Raw genomic sequence first — 20,516 nt, forward strand, 5'->3', positions numbered from 1 at the left:
AACCACTCAAGAATGTCCTTTTCCATTTCAGGATATTGTGCAGTTTTGGGCCTTCTTTTCAAGCGTTTTGAATTGGGGATGGAATCCAATGATCTATCCTTTTTCCACCTTTGAATAGTGCTCTCGTCCACTCCACTTTCTGCAGCCGTTGCTTCTTTCAGTTCAAAAGAACCAGCGTAAGACATTCTTTTATCGCATATAAGACCCATCAGTTGGGCATTTTGCAGTTGCCTAACTTACAAAATATAAATGTAATGTCGTTCTTGTTCGATCTCTCTGATCACTTCATATGAGCAATATGCAAACGTTGTTTCGAATTATATGTCATTCGGTGTGAGTGATTTATATAAATGTAACCCAGCGTCCCGTACATAAACATTTTCGACGAAGCAAAATAATCTCTCTGACATAATTTTACAACTTTCTGTAAAATGTGATCCAATCAAAACGTATAGGACACTAATGATTTATTACTTTCGTCGTTTTATTCGTTTACGACTGGAATAATTATCTCGACACTTAGTACTTATCATTTCGAGAATATGCTTCCCGACTAGTTTTACCGACAGGCAATTTTTTAATTCAAAGAAAATGCTCAAACATGCAGATACAAAAATTGATATTTTTAGACAGTTATTCCTTCCCTAATACAGAAACATGTTTTTGCTGGAAAAACTCCAAAAAGACATCAAATTATGTAAAACTAAAGACAGGGGCGATTTTGGTTTTATTCACTTAAGCAAGACATCGAAATATACTCTGTCGTCATAAGGTCCATATTTATACCGACAAGTTTTCAAAATTAAACCATTCTTAGTTTTTTCGAGTACTTAAAGCTGAGAATAGTCGATATTTTGTTTCCACCATTATATATATATATAGGATCCGCGTCATTGTCGATGCGATCATTAAACATCACTCTCAATATCTTAGATATTGGTAATGATTTGTTTCTGGATGCTTTCTTATTAGTGGCACGATCCTCACCCACGGTTGGTTCAGTTTTCTATTACAAGACTACCATAATATTGAACTAAATCACTAAAATCGTCTTCACGAGACTTTCCACTGGGGCATTAAGTTTCACTTTTGCCTGAATACGTTGTGGCATCTACTTTGCGTTTCTCGAGTGCATTCAATAATATGACAATCGTCGACGTTTTTATGTCTTGGGTCCAAAAATGTTGCGAGAATGCAATTGTCATTTAGTATTTTTTTCATTTCTCAGATTTGTTTTAACCACATATTGCTACAAGTGTACTCAGATGAATATAAACCCATTTACATTTGTAGTGTAAGTGTAGCCCCATAAGCGATAGAGCGAGAGAAGCAATGTCTCATCCAATGTAAAGCATGCAAATTGCGTTACATATTCGTCTTATATTTAAAAGATTGTTAAATTTTATTCGTGCAGAATGAAGGAACTATTTTTAATGGGTATTTAGTTACCAAATAACGTACAACACACTCCAGTTGCTGCCTACAGTATAAAATTTTTATCATTACATAATTTATTATAACATAGAAAACTAGTGATCAAAAATAATCTTCGTCGATTATCGAAGTTTCGAATACAGCAAAACGTAGTCAGTTTCAGAATAACATTAGAAGTTCAAACTCCAGTTAACTCCATTTGTCCCAACCAACTGTCACAGAATTAATTTTATTATTGGAATAAAAAACATTCGCAGCTCTAGCATTTGAACCCTAATACTTTACCTTTCCCACTAAACGAGTTTCATAACTAATGATCTAAGACTTAAGTTTTATTATAAACAAATGCAAATGTCTGTAATGGTGATCGTCTATAATGGCCCATCGTTGTCACGCGTAAAATTTAAAAAATTGTGAAAAAAAAAATGAAAAGAAAAAAAAATTAAAAAAAAATATTAAAAATAAAAACGAAAATAAAATAAAAACGTAATAAAAAAAAAGCAAAAAAAAAAATTGAAAAAAAAACGTGAATAAAAAAAAATAAAAGGGTTGACAACGATGGGCCGCCTCGCATCGTTGTCACGCGTTTTTATTTTGAGAAAATTTGCTTCTGCTTGGGACCAACGTTGTCATGCATATTTCTACGCGCACAAACGGTGTTCCCTGGGTTTCTGGCTCACTACTGATTTTCTTAGATTCTGGATTACTCTAGAACAGTGGTTCCCAACCGCCGGTCCGTGAACTGTCAACGGTCCGCAAAGGATTTTTACCGGATCGCGGGAAATCCCATCCTATTGCTGTTTCTCTGACGTCTCAATCGCTTTACCGATGCCGAAAAGACGAAGTTGCGTTGGTTCATTACGCAATTTCTCTTCCGTCGTCATATTGCTGTTTGATAAGCGCGACATTAATTATCACGGTGACGTTTTGGCAAGAGGGTGCTCCCGAAGTATGAGAACCAAGATGGCGGACATCGGAACGTAACAGGTTAGGGTTAGGCGATAATTTTTTTCCAATTTTCCTTATTTTAGTCATATTATCAGTTCGAAGACTAGCCAAGAGCCTCCCGTAGTATTTATACCTAAAATTATGGCCTAACCCTAACCTAGTACACATATTACATTCCGATGTCCGCCATCTTGGTTCGCATACTTCGGGAGCCACGGCAAGAGAGAGAAAAGTGAGAAAAACGGCTGCAAACACCGAAGCTCTAACTCAGTGTTTCCCAACCCAAGTCCGCGGTCTCAAATGAGTCCGCGGAGCGTTTGAATGAGTCCGCAACGAGTCAGAAATTCACTGCGAAACTTAACCATCAGCCATGTAACGATTTACGTTAGAATTTACATAAAACATAAAAAGCAAGGTCATTCACATGTCATCAATCGAGTCAATGATTACTGGATACTGAGCAGGGCTGCGCATATATTCGAATATCCAACTACTAGAATAGCAATTTTCTATTCGAAAATTTGGTAACAGTTGACTTGCGCGTCGCTTTAATCAAACGATTGGATTTCACAACTCACTTTCGGATTTCCGACGAGATCACGAGTCGATACTTGATAGATACCCGAGTAATGTTTCTCGGAGCTCGAACAACGAGAAAAGTTTTTTTTGGAGGTGTCAATGGTGGCAATTAAAATTTTCTAAATTGAAAAGCGGCAATACAAAATACTGAAAATAAAACAGAGAACACCATGAGTTTTGTTTTATGATGGTCCGAGACCGATTAAAATCGCTTTTTTATACATTGCAAATCGCAAAATTTTCCTTAGGATTTTTTGCTTTACTGCCTCAACATTTGTATGTACAGTACTGGAGCGCCGTAAGTGTTGTACGAATAGCTCAGATTTGTCGAATTCACAAAAATAAAAATCGAAATATCGAGCACTTTACCACGCATTTTTGTGTCCACGGATTGTCATGATATTTTCTGAGTAGTATTGCTTTTATTTCGTCAACACAACCGCAGTATAAAATGATCATCAAGGCGATTAATATTTTTTTGATTTACTAATATACTTTAATTATGTTTTTAATAAGTACTAAATCAAGTTGTACGTTCTAGAAATTTATAGAACAGGGATGGCGAACCTTTTTCAATGAATGGGTCAAAAAATATATTTTTATCGCGGAACAGAATAGAGTGGGTCACAGATATATAATCAATGTTTATATCTATAGGAAACTTCCGAAACAAATCTTATCTTCTCTTGGTGTAGTTTCGGGCTTTATTTATGCAGCACTTCTATCAGGGACTTTTTATGGCTCTCGATTTTATGAAATTAGAGTACGAAAACACGCATATGAGTTAACGAAAACGTTTAGGATGATGCGGCAAATTATTTTACGGTTCCAAAGGGTTTGGAGGAAATCCCATTCTGATAGTGTTATATTTTTCGATCAGCTTTTTCATCATATTTTTCGATCAACCACATCAGGGCATTTGTACCGCCCCATTGTTATTTCATATTTCTAGGTTTTTATTTCAAGTCTGAAAGATATTTTTTTCTCAACCGCATTGTGGGCGAGAAACTAATAAACTGCATAGTAGCATCTGGTTTTCGTATAACCCCTAAAACAGTCTGCAAATGAACCTCCGAAAGAAACGAGATGTTGCGAGAAATAAACAGATCAATTGCATTGTTATGTCATAAACGATCTCAGAGCCAATGAATAGCCGAATAACGTTACACAGCGATGCAGAGTGCAGACACGGCATTCAGATTAGGAGTTTTGAAAATTACCATACCGGCCCGAAAATTAACAATTTGAGTATGAGCGATCGCAGCCCTGGCTACCAAACTGACGGTACATTATAATAGTTCAGTTATTGTTAGATTAATTTAAGGCCGGTTTGATCAATTTTTATCACTGTAATATTAGCATTTTATTTTATTCGTGCCTTGGGAACCGGGTCAGTGGTTTGCCATCCCTGTTATAGAAGATAGTAGGATTTTTACTAACGGCGATAACGAATTCGCAAGATTGCAAAAAATGTGTAACAAAACTAAATATAATCAGGCAACATATTCTCACATTATTATGTTCGCAGATTGCCGTGGTATTTTAAAGAGGTAATGCTTTTATCTTGTCATATGTTGACGCGACCGCGAGTGACCATGAACACAAATAAATCAAAAATATATTTTAAATTCTCGTCGTTGTCATGGATTGAATATTGTGCGACAGGAAAGACCATTTATCCACTAAAAAAGTCGGCTCTTTTAACAAAAGCGTAATTTCGGCGAATTTCCGATTTTGAAATTCGTTGAAATTCTGTTGCGTTTGGTTTTTTTACTTCTTGCAATAAACGCACGTTGAGTCCGCAAAGGTTGTCGCCGGTGAGAAAATAGTCCGCGACAAAAAAAGGTTGGGAAACGCTGCTCTAACTTCTACTTTTTAAACTTTCACTTTTTACAATCGACGGAATTGACTGCTTTGAATAGAGCTCGTTTCAATCGCGAAAGCGCTCGACCAATAATTACGACTTTACGTAATTCGTAACTTCCCTTCCGTAACTCGAAATAATTCCGTAAATCTGTAAATTACGTGCAAGCCTAAATTGCAATACTGTTTTTGATGATTATCTCTTCTTTTTTAAATTCCCAAAGATGTTTGATATTGCTCAAAATAATTTTATTTGTGGATAAACAAGTTGTTCCAGTTGGATAATATAAAAATTCATTTATGTTCCATATATATCAACCACTGATATAGACTCCGACCACAATTACCCATAATGCAATAGTTACACGTGTTCTGTTCAGCTTCGACCTTGCGTTCACATTCAGTTGGATCAAGGGAGGTCCGGCTTTGGAAGTTCTTAGCTACGGCATTCTCGTTCAACTTTTCCCGATCGTTCGCCTGTTAGATGCAAAGGTAATCATGTCTATTACCTATTTTTAAGTAATATACAATACTTTGGCTAAATTTCTTGTGATTTGCTGCCAAATTTCATATTGTAATACAACATAATCCTGGCATATTTTTCCAGGAAGAAATGGAAATTATGAAGATGTTCTTGTGCTTTACAATACTTCGCATGTGATATGCAAAGGTAATTATTTGTATTCTATCACAATGAGTAAGTCTACATTATTCTTGCTTAACCTCCTCCATTTTGCTGTTGAAGTTAACATAGCAATATAACGACCTAAATTCCATTGTTTTCCACTTTAGGAGGAATCGGAAATGATAAAGAGAATAGTGAACGGCTGAATTTCAGACACAACAATGAATCTGGAAGTTTGTACATACAAGATAAGTACACGTTGTTTGAATTAGATCAGATTCCAAGAATAAGTAATTTAACCTAGAAAAATTTTAGTACTGATTGGCGATAGATGCTTAATGAGTTTCGATCGAGCTCTTTGCTTATTAACCGCGCGTCTTTTGTCAAGATTATGTTAAGAAAAAACAGGTATTTGTTTGCTGTAAGCAAAATTCTAATTTAAACATGGCTATTTTTTGACGTCGTTCTGTAAGTCTCAACATTCACTCACCGCTAGTCCCGTGGTCGTAGTTTCACGGATATGTCGAGTATTACAGACGTTTACTTTTATTTTGTGTCACAAGCATGTTGCATTAATAGCAGTATTGTTTGCCTTCCGCGCGAGAAAAATTCAATCGGTTTATGACTGTATACTCTTTTCTATTGCAAACTAATTGCGTCACAACTATTGCGCAGAACTAATTTCCATCATTGGAGATATATTTCGGATGTTGAGTAGCTTATGATATTTGAATTGATTTGTACAATTATTTATTTTACTGTCATTTATACAATTCTTTAGCTTTCCAGTCATAGTTAGTTCCGTAAATTGGTCTGATTTTAGGCAATTTCGTCTTGGGCAGGTTTTGGATAGTTTGTATTCAATTGAATAATAGTAGAAATATCACAACACACGCACATAAGAATGAAAGGACGATAATGTTAATCAATCTCCAAAATTCGTTCTTTGTGTGTCATTGAATAAAGCAATTCTATATCGAGCTGCATAAAGATTTACGCTGTATTTTCGCGCGTCATTAGTTAAGTTAATGATTTTGTTTCTGCGTGACTAGCTAATCCTATGCTTTTGAGCCGATGGATCCGTATGCAATGATGCTGTAGCAAGGGTAAAGATACCTAACCTAAGTGATTCAGGAGTCTTACTGCACACTAACACATATATATTTCTGTGACGTTCCGTCTGTCAGACTTCTTTAGACATACATAGTTCAACTATAAGAAGAAAAGCAGTTACATGCATATTTAAACAATCAGTGTAAATGTATGGGAGTTACGCATGTTAAATATTTAATAAAATAAGTATATTCTTGATTGAATAACAGCGGGCGACTGAAATGAAAAGTCATTGATGAGATCTCTTTTTGTTTTATGTTTAACAATTGAAGTCCAAATTAAACAATGGTGTTTTCTGTTTTGTGTTTCTCATCATTGGATGATGCCGACCAGAAAAGTCATCTGTGAGTCAATTATAATATATTGATTGTTTGTCTGTTAACAACATATCTGGACATGTATGCGAATAACAGCTCTTTGAACCCAAAAAGCCACATTTGCCACTTCCCTGAGAAGCTATTCTGACCCTGAAAGCCGCTTTTGCGACTTCGGCTTCACGTACGAGGAGTGCAACTTTGAAACCTTGTATCTCACGAACCCTAACTTATATTAAGACAAGTTACATCGTGTGAAAGTTAATCTTAAAGACTAATTGTTATTTTAAAATTAGCATGTTGCGGTTATCATACGCAAATTGGCAAAATTAAGAAAATTTATGATCAATTTATAAGTTCCGTTACCGATTTAACCTATTTGATTATCGGCAACGTTTGTAGAGATTATAGATACCTTTCTAGCGGTACTGTTGGATTGAATTTATGATGCACCACTCGCATTTTATTATAAGCATTTAATTCAATATGTACCTCGACGTCAAAAAACCATTGCGTGAACTTGACCTAAACAACGATGTTACGCAATTACGCGTTACCCAGTGACGTTACGCAATTACGTCGTCACGTAGCGAATTCCATGCCGCTGTACGTTCCCGGCGCCAAACACGCTTGAAATCCACAAGCTCTCGAAGCGGCGAACACTTGTAAAGAATATGAAAAAAAAACACTCCCCTTTAGATTTGAAATGCTTTCTATTACATATAAGCTATTTTGGAATTCCTGTTCCATTGGGCCGTATCGTCCCTCAGGTAAATGATAGGGAAGTGAACAGCTCGGGCTCAATTAAAATTGTTCGCATACAAATGATAACTCTGATGATCAATAGAGCCATCCGAAAAAAAAAAACTTTCCATGAATATTTCTTTGCCAGGTTGCTTCTGAGTGTGCTGGCTGAAACCAAGCTCTGGCTTATATTTAGTCCATTGTGTAGGGATGAATAATGATATCGGAGCTGTAAGCATCTGATATTTGTAGCTTTCTACGCATTTCTTTTTGTTAAATCGTTGCTGACTTTCTTAAATCTTTTTTATAATGGGATGATGAAATATCTCCATTGGTATGATGAGCCCGAGAAAGCAATGGATTTCCGCCCCAGTGACCTATTCCTTTTGCCTTGGTTCAGTCCCAATTGCAACAGTCAGTCGCCGTAAAATTACCATATGGCTTTTGATGTGGTAGTAACTTCTTGGAATGATTTGACAAACTAAATTTAATCCTAAATCGTAAGTTTTCTAACGGCGTTGAAGTTTTTTATTTCAACGAGAAATTGAGAAAGAAAAGTTTTGGGACTCGACCTCTCGTTCAACTGAAGATTACGTAGCCAGAAAAGAATTGTACAATGGAGAATATCACGCGATCTCGGGTCGGTGAGCGACAATCCCTTTTCCTTGAACCAGCTCTTGCAGTACGATGTTTTTTTTACAATTCCGCCATCTCTGATGTTTGTTACGTCACTTGCACAAGATTCTGTCGTTTCACAATTCATGATTTTCATAATTGTTTCGACAGTAATAGCTCCACTGCCAACCCTGTTTATGGGGTCATTCTCGAAGGATTGATGTCATGGAATTGAAAGACGGTGTTGTCTTTTCATATAATGCAAGTTGTTTATTTATCCTCAATACCATACAAAAAAATAATACTATGTTTGTTGGCAATGGTAAAAACGCTTTAAATTATTAACATTTTCTGCTTTGATGAAAATAATAGATGACTGAAGAGTGAAGACTAAGGATTTGGCCTTACCACTTTACAGTAATTGGTCGAAACGATTTGTTGCGACTTGAATAAACATCCAAATTGCACTATTCTCAATGAATTCCTAAACATCGACGCCGAATTTGAAAACGCCAAAGTGATGGGGAAGGATTTTACGTTAGGACTAGTAGTCTTAAGCATGTTCCATTAAGTTGAAAAGTCTTCAGTTGAAGCGCTGAAATATTTTCCTGTATACGGTTGAATGCTTGAAACGTAGCCAGTTTTCGAAACGGTATCTTTCAGACCTAAAAAATTGGCGAAAGCCCATTCTGCCCTTGAACGAGATTAGAGACTTGTCGATTGAAATTTCGCGACGTAACTTATATACAGATAGTAGCCTCGGTTGAAGAATATTTTATAAAGGATTTTGTAATGTTTGTCTCTACTTGAATCATCTCTTGATGGGGCATCTTCTAATTGCAAAAGTGGAGAAAATGAGATATAAAATGAAATTTGTTTCTTGGCATCATTTTGCCGAACGATTTTAAGTTGAAAATCCAATTTTCCCCCCCAGTACCGTGCAACAGTTGGCATCTTCAGTAGTGGATGATGTGCTCCAGAGGCAAAGGGTCCAGTCCCATATGGGTCCAGCCCGATGGGTCCTAACTCGGCAGTGGTTAATTAGTTTTTTTTTTTTTATTGCTGTCTTGGCCGATAAGCTTTCAGGGTAATGGAGTTTGAAATGAACGTAAGAGAAAAGTTTGTTAGCTTATCCTTTAATCTTTGAAACCGGTAAAGGGGGAGATTTGTGATTGTCTTGTACTTCGGGGCGTCGCCGGTAATTAATTAGATGGCTGATATAGAGCTTGTAATCATTCGGCGTATGAAAGATTTTTGATTGTACTGACGGAATGGGTTACTTTTGGTAAACTATAGGTAGCATTTCACATTATTTTAGTGAGAATGTTTTAGAATCCGTCGTTTTTTAAAAAAGAAAAAAAGTTACTAAAGTTGATCTTTTTACATTTATTATCACACCGTTATAACACACACCCACACACAAAATAAAAAGCAAATGTGAATGAGTAAAAAATAACAAAACAAAAAAAATTAAAACACTGTAAATTTAAAATGAGTAAACATGAAATGTAAAATGTGAACTCGTGAAAAAAATTTGCGTCAAAAATGCCCATTTCTCAGTTTTAAATATTCCTTGGACCAGAATACTGGCGGTACCACAGCTTTTATCTAAAAAGTCCTATTTTGTAAACATTAAATGTAGCATGAAATCCTTAATGTAAAGAATCATTGTTTGTTTTTTGAATGGATCCTTTATTTCTTTGAGTTCGTGTAAATTTATAGATGTATACTCGGTCTCTTATGAAATACTTCTTGAATTGTGGAATTGTATAATTAAAGCCATCCACCCACCCGTACATTTCCAAGGCCTGTGAAAACAAAACCATTATTAAGCTATATTCAGTCGGTAATTGAAGTTTAATTAGTTAGTATTATCACACTTACTTTTAAAATCCCTTCCGAATATTTGGGAACGCAGCAGGTTGTATTTTGCATAATTTCTTTTGATTTTTTATAATAATGATAATGAGATAAACTAGTTTTAAGTATACTGAAGATTCTGTCGTTTCATAAAGATGGAGAATGCGCCTGCAAAATTTGGAGATTCGCTTTTGTGAGATATCGTCCGTATCTAACAGACAGACTATAGGATCTTGTTATCTTAAAGCAATCCTAAACAGAGCTTAGTTAAAAGCATAAACTCTCGGTTAAATAGAGTTTAAACCAGACTTCCAATTTCCCTCTGACTCAGTTAGGGCAGAGCTTAACCCAGCAGACAACGAATATAATACAAAGTCACCAACCTTATAATTCTTGTATTCGACGACACAGAGCAGAATATAGATACACGATCAAAACCAGTGAATGAATTTAAAGAATTATTGTCAGTTTATATAGAATAGTCGAGACGCCTGTTATGCCTTTAGGGGTTACCTTTTTCCGTGGATATAGTTTATAATAAATAAAGTAAAACTGCCGTAATTAAGTCTCGGCAATTCTTGTAAAACGATTTAGAAGGATGTCTGTAGCCAATTAAATAGTTAGCTATAAGTGGTCGAGTGATTAAAAACTGGCTTGTACTAGTTTGTCTTGCTCAAGGGCAAGATAACGTGTTTTTAATTAACGGGTTATTCCTATGAAAGCCAGATAAGTATTTAACGTAAATTTCATTTTTTCTACCTTTTTCAAATTAAGAAGAAATCTTGTCCTAACTGGAATTACTTTTTTTTCTTACTGTTAAAAATATGGTCTAATTAACTAATAATAATCCCTACATAATAATTCGGCCCTAAAGAACGGAGTTTGGGGTTTCGGCATAACAAACGTGTCTAAAATTGTATAGATCTCTAAAAAAAAACAAAGAGAAAAATATAAAATTGTAAGTGAAATTGAAAATATAACGTAAAATTGAAATTATAACGTCATAAATTGAGCGATTCAAAGTTGTCCTTGATGATGAAATATTAATTCAATTTTCAATAACGAAAAACATAATAAAATGATATCAATAAACCAATATATACTTTTTTTTTTTTTTTTTTTTTTTTTCTGAAATATTTATTCAAGTATATATTCACCAAGACAAAATATGTGATACAATACAATGTAAATAAGAAAAACATGTCACCAAGAGAGGTGAAAATTTCAAGAAGGAAGATTGGGGTATAGATTGGGTAGGTTATTGGAAGTATGGGGGGCATGTATAGGTACAGCAGTCTCAGTGTCTTCTCTATTTGTTCTATTTACGTTTGGCAAAGGTTCTACAAGATTAAGTTCCTGAGCGGGGTTTCTAAAATTTATCCAAAATTGTCTAGCTCTGTTATATACAGGCGTCGACGAGGTTTTGAGCATTGGTATCATACGCTTTATGACGAGTATGGTCAATACAATACCCCAAAACATTCCTAAATGCCATGCTAGCATGTAGAAAGCCGATAAAATTGGATGACTTATAAATGATAAAGCGTTTACAAAGTTGTCTTCAACTTTGTTTTTAGTTGTAGTAAATTGGTTGTTTGTATTTGTTTCGGAGGACGACTTGTGATCCAATAATATCTTTTCTTTGATCAAGTTCAGGTGATTGATCGAAATTAGAATATTATTGAGATCTTCGAAGCCTGAGTGTTCTCCGTGGGGCATATCTTGGAATATCTTTTGATATTCCAATGGTTTAAAGGTTTCGTTGATTTTGGTTAAAGAAGGCCTTAGAGATTGTATGTGGGCATTTGTATGAGTTAGCGTGTAATTGATATACGTATAGTATCGCCTATTGATTGCAAAAGTAAACGTTCGTCCGGAGACGAAGTTTTCAAAAAAATGTATACCTGCGTAGACATTCGTATCTGTAAATATCTGCGCAACTATGGTAACATTATTTTTGTTGAGAAACGTTACCAGTGGCCTTGTTGCATAAGTATTATTATAATATAGTGATCGTAATATAGTAACGTTTATTTGCTCACAGTGTATTTCTGTGAGGATATCCCCTACCGTTATAGCAGCATGTTTGCCTCCTAACACTTCATTTAAAATTTGACCTGGATATTGTTTACTTAGAGTTTTGTATATTCGGGTTAGAATACTTTCCAGTTGACACTCGAGGTAATTGATGTCTGATGATATATTAACAATTACCTCGGTTATCCTGTCAGTATTTTCCTGAATAAAGCCAGTCAGAGTGCTAGAAACAGAATCTACCACTACGGAACTATACCTTAGTTTTGGGTATTTAGAATTGATGAAACCAGCAGCTTTCAATGAAGAACATTTGTGAGTTTCAAATAAAAGTGCATTATTTGTACAAAATGTTTTTGTATTAAAACATCTTTGAACATAAGCACCACATGAACCCCATTGGTGGATGCTGGCTCCCAATTCCGGAAAGTCTAATCGGTAAATGTCACCCGACGCATTATAATGCAATGTCATTTTCGAATTGAAATTTTTAAAAGGGGGACAATCTATTAATGGGTAATTTTTCCAAATAATTGTTTGAGTACCTACAGTACAAGATCCGGAATTAATACTGCAAGTGGATAATCCTGAAAATGGGCCTAAAAGAATACCTTTTTCAAATTAAGAAGAAATCTTGTCCTAACTGGAATTACTTTTTTTTCTTACTGTTAAAAATATGGTCTAATTAACTAATAATAATCCCTACAAGACAAACAAACGACAAATATTACCATAAAGATCGATAAGTAGCGAGTCGATAATTGTGTTGAGTTATCCGGTGACAGCACATTTGAACCTACGTACATTTGAACCCGTAAATCTGAACCCGTAATTTGAACCCATTTAATTGCACCTGTATACTATTGCACCTATGGACATTTGCACCTACGGACATTTGAACCCATACATTTCCACCCATGGATTTTAGCACCCGCATATAGATTGAACCCGCGAACATTTGAACCCGTGTACGTTTGCACCCGCGTATATTTGAACCCATGTACATTTGCACCCGCGGACATTTGAACCCGTGTACGTTTGTACCCGCGTACATTTGAACCCATGTACATTTGCACCCGCGGACATTTGAACCCATGTACATTTGAACCCACGAACATTTGCACCCGCGGACATTTGAACCTACATACATTTACACCCGCGTACTTTTACACCCGCGTACAATTGTACCCACAGATATTTGCACCCATGAACATCTACACCCATGGGCATTTGCATTTACGGATATTAGCGTCTTTACATATACACCCTTATCCTTCCATGCTATATACTATAGTATATAGGATTGGAAGGTACACCTAGGATTCTTTCTCCAAATGCATACGTTTCGAAAACACCATGGAATTCTCGATTATATACTCGAAGGCTTTATTACAACTATTTTCTATATATTTAAATTATATTATATATTTATATTATACTCCGTCTGTCATTGTCATCGCAATTGTCGATATCATAAGACTCAATGGACAAAATGTTCCGCTGTAGAATGCGAGCCAAAATTGGGGAGTATGATTTGTGCTTTGAACGGTCGACGACTCTTGAAGAGCGCGATCAAGAATTTTAATTGATATGTTAGTTCGATCCCGCGCAAAGTTTTTCCTCGCATCAATGCCCTTTTTCCCTCGCAGATAGTTCGATCCCGCGCAAAGTTTTTCCTCGCATCAATGACCTTTTTCCCTCGCAGACAATTCCAAACTGTTTCTTCAGGACGTTGCAGCTGCGAAGATGACAAGTCCCTTTGCAAAAATAGGTTGGAAACTTGGCGCCTACATTTTCCAAGACCACAAGAGGAAACGACTTACTGATTTACAAAGGCCACGAATATTGTAAGCGAAATGATCGGGTTTCAGATGCTACTCATTGGCGCTGCCGTCAGTTTAGGAAATTTCGATGTAAATCGACTGTTGTTACGATCGGTGAAAATGTAATAAAAGAACTAGGATATCACAGTCATTCTGCGACAGCATTAAGACTGAAGTTGGGATCATCCGTGCAACATTAGAAGAAGCAGCATCAACACCATCAAATACATCGACAAGTTATATTTTAGGTGAAGTATTGAATAATAGATCAACAGATGTGCTAATGCGCTTGCCAGGCAAGTCGACTCTGGAGGCCAATATACGCAGAGTAAGGCGACAGAAAAAGTGTTCACGTAACAATCCTACAAGTGCTAGCTTTGATATTCCGAGCGAATATTTAGATATCATTTTGCATGACACTGGCCCGGAGGATCGTCATCGGATAATGGCCATCGGAGATCGATTACTACTTGCACATCTAGATAGTGACACATATCTTGGCGACGGTACATTTGATGTGGTGCCTGATATTTTCTTCCAGTTGTATACAATTCACTGTAAAGTGGGAGCATCCTATCCACCATGCGTATATTTCCTATTACGAGACAAGCGACAAGAAACATACGTTCAGATGTTGGAAGTGTTGAAAATCATTTTCCCAAATGCTAACCCCACCAAAATCATTGTTGATTTTGAAATAGCAGCTATCAATGCATTCCATGCACAATTTCCTCTGGCCGATATTAAAGGATGTTATTTTCACCTGTCACAAGCTCTAATTCGAAAAGTTGGTTCTATCGGATTAAAAGAGAAGTTTGATTGTTTACCCTCTTTCAATCTGAAAATTAGAAGTTTGGCAGCTCTGGCTTTTGTTCCCATTAACGAGGTTGCCGAAGTCTTCACCTTGCTTTGCGACACCTTCGAAGATTTGCCCGGATGCAATCAACTTTTTCAATATTTTGAATCTACCTACATTCGTGGACCTCAAGTGGGTTCACGTCCAAGAGAAGCAAGATTTCCCCCTCGGTTGTGGAACTATGCCAAAGAGATTGAAATGATGCCTTCGGCCCCAAGAACAACAAACGCTGTAGAAGGATTTCATCCGAGTATATGGGGTTTGCTGAATGGCCTACAAAAAGACATTGCGGTCCACAAACTGACTGTGGCAAATGCTCATGTAGGAGTTACGGCCCACCAAAGATCAAAGTATGTACAACTTGCTGTTAGGTTGTCAATTAAAGTTTTTTCATATGGAACTGAAACCGACAAGCTGAGGTATCTCCACTCAATAGCTCAAATGCAGTCTATTTGATTTTGACTTTGATCGTGATATAGTAAAATTTCGTTTATCGTCATTATTTTGATTTGTTGTTTAACTATTGTATCATAATTGATAAATTCCTATTTGTAAAACGTCCATAGCTACTCTATCTCAAAATTGATCGCCCATTCGACACAAATTTGTGAGTGATAACTTTATTGATATATTAAAATAAATGTAATCCGTAACCTATGACGTCGTTTGTAAATTGCAATATCATATTTAACAGACCCTATTTGCTGAATATGTTCGATTTACTCTAAATAGTGTAAACAGCAAAAACCATTTTTGGCCACGATAATGATTTTAAAACTTCTTCACTTTCGAATATTTAACATATTTACATGACTCACGATTTCTATGTATAGTTTTGTTCTGACATTCTAATGAAACAATACTTCAATAAAACTGGCATTTGGCTATGAACATGTTGTTACAAAAATGGCATAGTTTCATTATCTTAATTTCATATTTTCCTAGAAACGAAGAATCTGTGCGTTTATTTATTTATATACAGACAATAGTATTCAATTTATAGATTGATTTTAGAAAAAATGGCAAAACCTGATTTGAGACAACACTCATTTTCAACAGTAAAGCGTGGTCGTGTATGCATACATATAACAATTTTGTAATCATGCTAGCAAGAAAACATGAAGTGGCCACAGAGCTCCCAAATCTCATGCTGGGCGGGATATCATAGTAGGCGTTTTCGGTGAAATAATTTTAGAACAAATTTATAGGACTTGACCACTAAAAATATTACTGTAAAGCTAGTTTTAGTAAGACCCTCATTTAAGACTTCATTGGTCTGTGAGATATTTGTTCCGTATTAGCCCTGGTTTCAGGTATTTCAACGAAATACCGCTTTCTAGGTCATCGTCTGTTTTGGAGATCGCGGCTAACGAATGAGATAATGATTTACAAATGTCAATGTAAAAAGAAACAGCAAAAGAATAAAGACCTTGGCAGAACAATGTTTTTTATATCGTTAAGAGACGTTTATCTCTCGGACTACAATGACACTCAAAAATGCTTGCTTCGTAGAAGCGGGTAAATGCATATACACCAAAACTAACTACAAATGAAACAGTGTTGAAGTTTAGAATATTGAGCTTGAGCCTGTAGCATGAAAATTATTTGCGACTGGAAATTGCCGTTGGGGCAAACATTTTTTGTGAAAATGTGCGTGGGTTCAAATGCACGCGGGTTGAAATGTATGCGAGTTCAAATATAATATACGTTGGTTCAAATATACGCGGGTTCAAATGTCCGTGGTTCAAATGTACCCGGGTTCAAATATACGTGGGTTCAAATGTCCGCGGGTGCAAATGTTCGTGGGTTCAAATGTACATGGGTGCAAATGTCCAGGGTGCAAATGCACATGGGTTCAAATGTCCGCAGGTGCAAATGTACATGGGTTCAAATGTACGCGGGTGCAAACGTACACGGGTTCAAATGTCCGCGGGTGCAAATGTACATGGGTTCAAATGTACGCGGGTGCAAACGTACACGGGTTCAAATGTCCGCGGGTTCAATCTATATGCGGGTGCTAAAATCCATGGGTGGAAATGTATGGGTTCAAATGTCCGTAGGTGCAAATGTCCATAGGTGCAATAGTATACAGGTGCAATTGTTCTGGGTTCAAATTACGGGTTCAGATGTACGGGTTCAAATGTACGCGGGTTCAAAGATAATGGAACCGAGTTATCCATCTTCCATTGAAGCAGTGGTTCCATGGCTTGCGCAACGTTAATATGGCCCACCGAACTTTGATGAAATAGTTGAACAGATGTTATTTTTTCTTCGCCATTATCACAGTTCGTAGCAATTACTAAATTTAATCCTAAATCTTAAGTTTTCTAACAGCGTTGAGATTTTTCATTTCAACGATTAATTCAACCACTGTTGAATTGAAAAAGAAAAGTTTTGGGACTCGACCTCTTGTTCAACTGAAAATTACGTAGCCAGTAAAAGACTTTGTACGATGGAGAATATCACGCGATCTCGGGTCGGTGAGCGACAATCCCTTTTCCTTAAACCAGCTCTTGCAGTACGACCTTTTTTACAATTCCGCCATCTCTGGTGTTTGTTACGTCTATTGCACAAGATTCTGTCGTTTCACAATTCATGATTTTCATATTTGTTTCGACAGTAATAGCTCCACTGCCAACCCTGTTTATGGGGTCATTCTCGAAGGATTGATGTCATGGAATTGAAAGACGGTGTTGTCTTTTCATATAATGCAAGTTGTTTATTTATCCTCAATACCATACAAAAAAATAATACTATGTTTGTTGGCAATGGTAAAAACGCTTTAAATTATTAACATTTTCTACTTGGATGAAAATAATAGATGACTGAAGAGTGTAGACTAAGGATTTGGCCTTACCACTTTACAGTAATTGGTCGAAACGATTGGTTGCGACTTGAATAAACATCCAAATTGCACTATTTTCAATGAATTCCTAAACATCGACGCCGAATTTGAAAACGCCAAAGTGATGGGGAAGGATTTTACGTTAGGACTAGTAGTCTTAAGCATGTCCCAATAAGTTGAAAAGTCTTCAGTTGAAGCGCTGAAATCTTTTCCTGTATACGGTTGAATGCTTGAAACGTAGCCAGTTTTCGAAACGATATCTTTCAGACCTAATAAATTGGCGAAAGCCCATTCTGCCCTTGAACGAGATTAGAGACTTGTCGATTGAAATTTCGCGACGTAACTTATATACAGATAGTAGCCTCGATTGAAGAATATTTAATAAAGGATTTTGTAATGTTTGTCTCTACTTGAATCATCTCTTGATGGGGCATCTTCTAATTGCAAAAGTGGAGAAAATGAGATATAAAATGAAATTTGTTTCTTGGCATCATTTTGCCGAACGATATTAAGTTGAAAATCCTATTTTTCCCCCAGTACCGTGCAACAGTTGGCATCTTCAGTAGTGGATGATGTGCTCCAGAGGCAAAGGGTCCAGTCCCATATGGGTCCAGCCCGATGGGTCCTAACTCGGCAGTGGTTAATTAGTTTTATTTTTTTTATTGCCGTCTTGGCCGATAAGCTTTCAGGGTAATGGAGTTTGAAATGAACGTAAAAGAAAAAGTTTGTTTGCTTATCCTTTAATCTTTGAAACCGGTAAAGGGGGTGATTTGTGATTGTCTTGTACTTCGGCGTCGCCGGTAATTAATTGGATGGCTGATATAGAACTTGTAATCATTCGGCGTATAAAAGATTTTTGATTGTACTGACGGAATGGGTTACTTTTGGTAAACTATAGGTAGCATTTCACATTATTTTAGTGAGAATGTTTTAGAATCCGTCGTTTTTTAAAAAAGAAAAAAAGTTACTAAAGTTGATCTTTTTACATTTATTATCACACCGTTATAACACACACACACACAAAATAAAAAGCAAATGTGAATGAGTAAAAAATAACAAAAAAAAAAAATTAAAACACTGTAAATTTAAAATGAGTAAACATGAAATGTGAACTCGTGAAAAAAATTTGCGTTAAAAATGCCCATTTCTCAGTTTTAAATATTCCTTGGACCAGAATACTGGCGGTACCACAGCTTTTATCTAAAAAGTCCTATTTTGTAAACATTAAATGTAGCATGAAATCCCTAATGTAAAGAATCATTGTTTGTTTTTGAATGGATCCTTTATTTCTTTGAGTTCGTGTAAATTTATAGATGTATACTCGTCTCTTATGAAATACTTCTTGAATTGTGGAATTGTATAATTAAAGCCATCCACCCACTCGTACATTTCCAAGGCCTGTGAAAACAAAACCATTATTAAGCTATATTCAGTCGGTAATTGAAGTTTAATTAGTTAGTATTATCACACTTACTTTTAAAATCACTTCCGTATATTTGGGAACGCAGCAGGTTGTATTTTGCATAATTTCTTTTGATTTTTTATAATAATGATAACGGAATAAACTAGTTTTAAGTATACTGTAAATAGAAAGAAAAGTAATAATATTATTGCATAAAAAAAAGAAAAAACATGGTTCAAATGGTTAAGAATGCTAAAAGTTTAATAATTGTACATGTATTATCACATAATAAAACATACAGAAAAAAAATATAAAATAAGTTGTAACTTTGTTGGTATTATATGTCACAGAAAAAATTATTGTTATAAAGGAATTTGAACCCTCGCCAGAACGTAATAATACCTTGATAGTTAAATTAACAAGGGACTGGTCGAAATTCCATCATTATGAACTCTTCGTTTGCCATAGAAGTAAGGCATAGCATTTCGATACTGTTTATAGGTAAATATTTTGTTTTTATGTACTTTAAAGTTAATGTTAACTCCATCAGCAGGTTTTTTTAGAGAAGAGGACATTTTGCATCTTGCTAAACGTGATATTCTGGTGAATATTTTGAAGTCCTTTAGCGGCAAATTTGAATGTATCATCACCTTGACGAAAATGTTTTTGCACAAAGGCCCACAAAAGTATCTCCAGAAAATTCGACTTTAAAAAGCCCCGGTGTGCGATTATCGAACTTAAACAGTTTTATACAACATTCACGTGTATCGTCAAATGGTAATAGGTTTGTTTTATTAAAAATGAACTCGTGACGATGGGTTTCACTAGATTTGGAGGGAAACCACTTATGATAATTAATGTAAAATTGTTCTCGCATTTCTGGTTTCACCAAAACTTCTAAATTTTCATTGGAAATAGCGGAATAACAGCTATCGGTGTCCATTGACAAATATTGATAGTCGGAAAAATGAAAGTATTTATCAAAAAAGTCATATTTTAGTTCTAACATGCGTAATTTTGCGTTTTGGTACACGACGAATCCAATCTGGTTGGGTAATTTCCATACAATCTGTTTTCTTTTTGAAGTTACTTCAAATAAGTCGTCGCTAAGTTGAGTCGCGCCAACAAATGAAGGTTCATTGATCAGGTCGCGTGTTTCATTACCATCACAGTATGCTATGTTACGGTAGTTCGCAACAGTCTCTAAAGTCTTTCCGTAAAATGAAACTTACCGAGTAACTTATATGTATCAGCTTTTTCCGGTGACATGTCGCCGTTTCTGCGAGCCATTGAAACTTCATCACAAAACGGCACAAAACATGCTTTGGGTTCATACTCGATAAATTGGTATATGTGGGTAATATGGAGACCGTGATCAAGATACCATCGGACCAGGTCAGTGGCCAAAAGTATTTTATCACCAAAATAACTCCCTATAAGTGAACGTCTGGGCTGAGACAT

At 35.9% G+C, this 20,516-nt stretch overlaps 2 protein-coding genes and 2 long non-coding RNA genes across 6 annotated transcripts; 1 reads left to right on the forward strand and 3 right to left on the reverse strand.

Annotated features, from left to right (window-relative positions):
- The first annotated feature begins 5,245 nt into the window (after positions 1–5,245).
- On the forward strand, positions 5,246–9,460 carry LOC120331522 (uncharacterized). Its single transcript, XR_005567973.2, has 3 exons — positions 5,246–5,316; positions 5,432–5,494; positions 5,617–9,460. It is a non-coding gene; the product is annotated as an uncharacterized LOC120331522 (long non-coding RNA).
- Positions 9,461–9,590: 130 nt separating this feature from the next.
- LOC120335214 (uncharacterized) lies at positions 9,591–12,804 on the reverse strand. 3 transcript variants are annotated; one of them, XM_078114059.1, is made up of 2 exons: positions 10,479–12,804; positions 9,591–10,043 (listed from the first exon to the last, which is right to left on the reverse strand). In XM_078114059.1, the coding sequence occupies exon 1, from the start codon at positions 12,601–12,603 to the stop codon at positions 11,320–11,322; it is 1,284 nt and encodes a 427-aa protein (XP_077970185.1). In that variant the 5' UTR covers positions 12,604–12,804; the 3' UTR covers positions 9,591–10,043; positions 10,479–11,319. The 3 variants fall into 3 exon arrangements, with proteins under 3 accessions (XP_077970185.1, XP_077970184.1, XP_077970183.1); XM_078114058.1 differs by having other exon boundaries at positions 9,591–10,263; XM_078114057.1 differs by having other exon boundaries at positions 10,120–12,804.
- Positions 12,805–18,621: 5,817 nt separating this feature from the next.
- Positions 18,622–19,233, reverse strand: LOC144424565 (uncharacterized). Its single transcript, XR_013476783.1, has 2 exons — positions 19,128–19,233; positions 18,622–19,051 (listed from the first exon to the last, which is right to left on the reverse strand). It is a non-coding gene; the product is annotated as an uncharacterized LOC144424565 (long non-coding RNA).
- Positions 19,234–19,428: 195 nt separating this feature from the next.
- LOC144424266 (uncharacterized) lies at positions 19,429–20,516 on the reverse strand. Its single transcript, XM_078113394.1, has 2 exons — positions 20,310–20,516; positions 19,429–20,265 (listed from the first exon to the last, which is right to left on the reverse strand). Exons 1-2 carry the CDS (start codon positions 20,514–20,516, stop codon positions 19,702–19,704), a joined length of 771 nt encoding a protein of 256 aa, XP_077969520.1. The 3' UTR covers positions 19,429–19,701.

The sequence above is a fragment of the Styela clava genome, chromosome 6, assembly GCF_964204865.1.
Source record: "Styela clava chromosome 6, kaStyClav1.hap1.2, whole genome shotgun sequence".
Lineage (NCBI taxonomy): Eukaryota > Metazoa > Chordata > Ascidiacea > Stolidobranchia > Styelidae > Styela > Styela clava.

Excerpts from the sequence above, each read along its gene's own strand:
- LOC120335214 (XM_078114059.1), bottom strand. The coding sequence starts at position 12,603 with ATGACATTGCATTATAATGCGTCGGGTGACATTTACCGATTAGACTTT.
- LOC144424266 (XM_078113394.1), bottom strand. The coding sequence starts at position 20,516 with ATGTCTCAGCCCAGACGTTCACTTATAGGGAGTTATTTTGGTGATAAA. Across the intron at positions 20,266-20,309 it reads GCGACATGTCACCGGAAAAA|ACTTTAGAGACTGTTGCGAA; the intron begins GCTGATACATAT and ends TTTTACGGAAAG.